This window comes from Rhipicephalus microplus, chromosome 2, assembly GCF_043290135.1.
Source record: "Rhipicephalus microplus isolate Deutch F79 chromosome 2, USDA_Rmic, whole genome shotgun sequence".
NCBI classification, from domain to species: Eukaryota; Metazoa; Arthropoda; class Arachnida; order Ixodida; family Ixodidae; genus Rhipicephalus; species Rhipicephalus microplus.
The window spans coordinates 192,958,079-192,963,326 of record NC_134701.1 but is presented as its reverse complement, the minus strand read 5'-3'; the positions used below and the strand labels follow the sequence as shown (position 1 = coordinate 192,963,326).

The 5,248-nt window shown below is 47.7% G+C and overlaps 1 protein-coding gene across 1 annotated transcript; it reads left to right on the top strand.

The window, feature by feature from the left end:
- Positions 1-1,309: 1,309 nt before the first annotated feature.
- LOC142786868 (general transcription factor 3C polypeptide 3-like) lies at positions 1,310-4,585 on the top strand. The gene has a single exon (XM_075884566.1). The coding sequence runs from the start codon at positions 1,344-1,346 to the stop codon at positions 3,945-3,947; it is 2,604 nt and encodes an 867-aa protein (XP_075740681.1). The 5' UTR covers positions 1,310-1,343; the 3' UTR covers positions 3,948-4,585.
- The last annotated feature ends 663 nt before the right edge of the window (positions 4,586-5,248 follow it).

The following is a 5,248-nucleotide window of genomic DNA, read 5'->3' as shown; positions in this document are numbered from 1 at the left end:
TTGAAGCATGCACCAGCAACCGAAACCAAGCTAGCAATTGAGAAGGCGATGTGCACGAGGTCCGGTAACGCTGTCGCGTTCCACTCTTGAAGGCGAAGAAGAAGAAGTGGGAGGCTCGCAGCGAGATTGTGATTTTCTCTTGCGTTGACGTTTCACCAGCAATAGGGAAAAAACAATCATTTAGAAATTTTAGTCAGAAAATTAAGCGTTACATTTTTTTCTCTTGGGGCTTCTTTGGGCCACAACGACAGGAAAGTCTGCATAGCAGTCTGTGAATTCCTTAGAGAAACGGGATTTTTTCGTTAGGTTATCCCTACTGGAAATGTAGTTATTTGAAATTCAGTTATTATTTTTATTACAGTTCTGCATCTACCTTAACCATACGTGACTTTAGTATTTTTAAATTTTATATTCTGTAGATATCTGTTTTATTCGTTTTCCTCAGTCAAATTTTAAATGACTTGATTCTCAATATAATAACCGCCGGTTTAATGGACAATTCCCTGTAGTGGGTACGAGCCAAACAGTAACAAGCAAGCAAGCAAGTGTTGCTAAAGAAGCAATGCGTAAAGTATCGAGAAAATTCACCTTATACTCAGACAATACCCTCTATATGGTACGAGCCATGTTCAGAGGAAAAGAACAACTTCTCTTGCTCTCTCATTTGATCACTAAGGTATTGATAACAGAGTTTAGCAGAGTTTAAGTGTATAGTCTGAACTTGGACGTATAATAAACAAAACACCTATATATAAAAGAAAGTGACTACGTCGGCGGTATATATGGAAAAAGTATCAGTTGGTTTGTTTGTAAAACTGAAAAATTGAAGTTAGGGTTTTCAATGCCGACTGTTAAACCGAGCTCCTTGTCGTAAAGCTTCACAGAATGATATATGACGCATGCCTCTCAGCTTTTGATAACTCGATTTGCGTCTGCTGTTTCCCGGGTTAGCTGGATCACACACCAAACAAGACTTTGCTTTTGTATAACAGGGAATGCCACTTACTGTGTACAATGCGTGGCCACCTGCGGCACGCAATATAATTTTAATAGAGCCTGTTCTCTTGAGTTCACGTTATGGAGTGGCCCGAGTTGCCAACATTGCCACTGCTAAGTAGAATAATGTAAATTGCGACGTAAGTCCATTCGACAAACTTTGTGCCACAATTTTAGGTGTAATAAGAGTGTTTGCTGCTAATGCGTGATAAAATACGATCACACTTATTTTGCTCTTCACCACTTTTTGTTGTGGGTGGTCGCCACTGTACAGGTATCATCGTGATCATGAATAAGCAGTGGTGACGTCAGACGAGACGGATTCGTTCCAGCCCAGTCTCGGCGAAATGAGCGACGACCAGGAAGATGAGTACATAGCCTTAACTAGCTATCTGCATCAAGGCGACTTGCTGTACGATGACAGCTCATCGGAGAGCTTGGTGAGTGATGAAACGACCCCGCAGACATCGGAGTACAGTGACGCGACTGACACGGACGATGACGAAGGGCAGTGCGAGATGCTTGATTCCGCGGGCACGGACGCAGAGACCACGATTGACAGATTAGTAGAATGTGTAGATTCGTTCCTCGCGTCCGAAGATGAAGAATCCGAAGAGGATGACGCGCTGGAAGAAAACGTCGTCGAGGATCACCCCCAGAAAATGAGAAACGTTGTGAAAGGGTTGCCGCGTTATCTTCGAGGACTAATGGGTGAGGCGAACATGTGCTTCGCTCGAGGCCGTTACGAAGACGCTGTCAAGATGTGCCTCGAGATTGTCCGGCTTGCGCCCACTTCGCCGCTTCCCTTCCAGACGCTCGCCATGATCTACGAGGAGCTACGAGATCCGAATCGATTGTTGCAGTTCGGCTTGATCGCGGCCTACTTGGGTACGCAAGACGCCTCCGAGTGGAGCCGGTTGGCGCAGCTTTGCCTGGAGCAGGGTCTCGTCCGTAAAGCGGTTTTGTGTCTGATTAGGGCTCTTAGGGTTGATCCGCACGACTTGGAATTGCGGCGCTTACTGTGTGCGCTGTACGAGCAGCTGGGTGACGAACATCGAGCGCTGGTTTCATGCGCAGCCCTCGCACGTCGAATAGAGGAACCTGACGAATGCCTGCTGCTGTCTCGGCGCCTTGTGGATGTCTTCCGCAGTCGTCAAAACCTGCCTTCGGCTGTGCGAGTTCTCCTGGATGCCGCCACTAAGTTTCCCGCGCACATCACAGCTGAAGACATCCACACGCTGCTGGAGATGCAACTGACGCTGAAAATGCACTCAGCTGCCCTGCTAGTGCTTCACAATCATTGCGGAGTTCAGCTGCTGCCGCTGCCGGAGGGGCACAAAGTAATAACTACAAAACTACTTGAAGACTCTCTCGACGTCTTTGAGAGATGCCTGGTGCCTGCTGAGCTTTGCATTGACATAAAAACGAAGCTTGTGGTTTGTCTAATACACCTGGGTGCCCGGAATCTCGTTATGGATCTTGTGAGAGAAATGAAGCGTGAGCTGGACCCCGAAAAGTCTGGCGATCTTTTGCTGAATGTGGCTGAAGCCTTCATGGAAGCGGAATTCGAGAACGATGCACTACCGCTGCTGCGAATGCTTGTGCGCACTTGCAACTATCGGACGGCGGCTGTTTGGCTCCTATACGCGGAATGCCTGAAGCGTCTCGGCCGCCACCAAGAGGCGACAAAGGCGTACGAACGCACGTGCGAGCTGGCACCACGCCACGCACCGTCCCGCCTCGCCCTGGGCCAGCTGTTGGACGCGCAGGGGCTTCGGGACCAGGCCATCGACTGTCTCGCCACCGATTCCCGACAGCTGCACGACACCAAGAACAGCACGCCAGAGCAGCAGCAGGATTTGGCGTCCGTGCTGCTTTGTCAGGCGCGGCTATTGTGGGATTCCGGACAGCGTGAGGCTTTTATTGAGTCGGCCATGACGCTGGTGCGGGCACACTGTTTGTCTGTCTGTTCAGCAGAAGAATACGATGCGGTGTACTCAAATACGTATCACTTGAGTCGCATGAAGGTACTACGTGAACTGCATGAGAAACGCGGCTTCACACCGGGCTGGCTCACAATGGAGAGTGGTGTGTCTGTCGAAGAACTGCAGGCATGCTTCCTCGAGCTCTACCGAGCACTGCAAGAGACCGGCCGCATGGACGACCTGAGGCAAGTCGCGACGGAAGTTCTCGTCGCGCCCATGTTCAATAAAGACGCAACGAGCACTGAGGAGCTGGAGTTCTTGAGCTTTCTAGCCCATTACCAGAACCCGGACCACGTAGAGCACAGCTTTGCCATCATCCGCGCCATGGTGCTCAAGTATCCAAACCAAGTACGTGCGTGGAATTTGCTGGGTCTCGTGGCCAACCAAATACCGGCGTGGCGTAAGAAGGGATTCTACCTCCGGCTATTATACAAGCACGAGAATAGCCTGCCACTCGGTGTGCTCGTCGCTCACAACGCTTTTCTCTGTGCGAACTACAAGCACGCTCTGGCAGGGTACACGCAACTTCTTCGCCATGTCGGAAAGGAAGAGCCAATTCTGCTGCTGTGCTCAGGCATAAGCCTAATGCGTATGGCGGGACAACAGTTGACACTAAATCAAAATTGTCCAGGGAGCCAAAAGTCTGCAGGGGTTCAGAAGTCTCCAAGGAAGTTTTACTGGCTGGCCACTCAAGGGATGACCTTCTTGTGCCGCTATTTGCGTGCTCGAGGCAGTGATTGTCAGGAGGCCCTTTTTAACGTAGGCCGCGCTCTTCACGAGCTGGGCTACCCGCACATGGCTGTCAACATGTATCAACGGGCACTCGCCGCACCACCGGCTGTGCAGGAGATGCCAGAGGTGTTTGACCTGCGACGGGAGATAGCTTTCAACTTGAGCCTGTTGTACCAGCGCGGAGGCAACAACGAATTGGCCGATTGGTGTATCAACCACTACTGCGTCATTTGAATAGGAGATCGTTGTAATTGGTTCGATTTTCAAATTTTGTGCAGTCTCCACGTATTCATATTCCGTAATCGTTATCAAAGTGCACTATTACCATTGGTCATGGTTTGAGTCTGCCAACTCACGCAGAAGCAGGACAGGCGAACTCTCAGTCGCTGTTAGGAATACGCCTTTCGCAGCTTCGGTTCAGATGCTTTTGCCGAAGTGCTCATTCTCAAAATGAGCTTCGGCCAACTTTCAGTGCGTAGGTTTCTGTTTCGTGGCTCAAGCAATTTGTTCAATTTAGAGATACGTATATTCACGGCAAATGAAACCAATCACTTTCGCGTTCAGTAAACCGCAGAATATGCACGGATGTCTTGCTTATGCTTCCGAAACTTCATTTTACGTATCTTGGTCTCAAGCTTTGACGCTAAATGCATTGTGTCTTCATTCGAGTGGTGAAGCTTGACAAATGTGTTATGCCTCTGACATGATCCTATTGGCGTCTCTTTATAAGGAATAAGTTATAATTTGCATATTGTTTATTACGCCAATTGCGCATGAGGTGCAATTTTACGTCGTGATAACAGAGCTGAATGGCCGATTTTGTCAGTGCCTTGGAATTATGTAGAAGAATAATGATAGTAATTTGATGTTTTTTCGTTTGGCCTGTATTCTTCACTTGAGATGCGAAATCCTATGAACGGGACAATAGCAGTGGGGGGGGGGGGATGAATTAAAGGCAGAATTAGAGACGTCATTATTGCCGCAAGCTGCTATCGCTTTTTTTCATCTTCAGCTCTTTTCAAACACATGTACGCGTGCTCACGTAAAGAAGGCGTGCTCATTTTAAGATTCTAGAGCTCACGTTTGTTGTTCATCTGTGAACGCGTGGAATCGAAATGCTATAGAAATGAGAGTGAAATGTCTCATGATATCCGAGACAGCCTACGCCAAGCGGCTGCATGTGATTTCTCACCGTCCTTTTTCGATTCGAGTGGAAACGTCTCGCGCACATTCGAGTTCGCTTCAACAGCTTATGATAACTTAAAAAAAAAAGCAAAAGCGCTGACTTTTCGGGTACAACCTCTTGAAAATCTTGTTTTATCTTTGTAACCCTCTATATGTTATGTAAAATTTTGTGAGTATGTATCACAATGTTTTAATTCTTTGCAAATTTACTCCTGTGAAAATCCCTGACGGGATTGATGGTATCCTTAAATAAATAAATTAAAATAAATATTTGGTATACTTCTTACTGGTTTCACTGGACCTAAGATAACAAAACTAACGCTGTTGGTTGCTTCTTTACAATAAACGAG

Excerpts from the sequence above, each read along its gene's own strand:
- LOC142786868 (XM_075884566.1), top strand. The coding sequence starts at position 1,344 with ATGAGCGACGACCAGGAAGATGAGTACATAGCCTTAACTAGCTATCTG.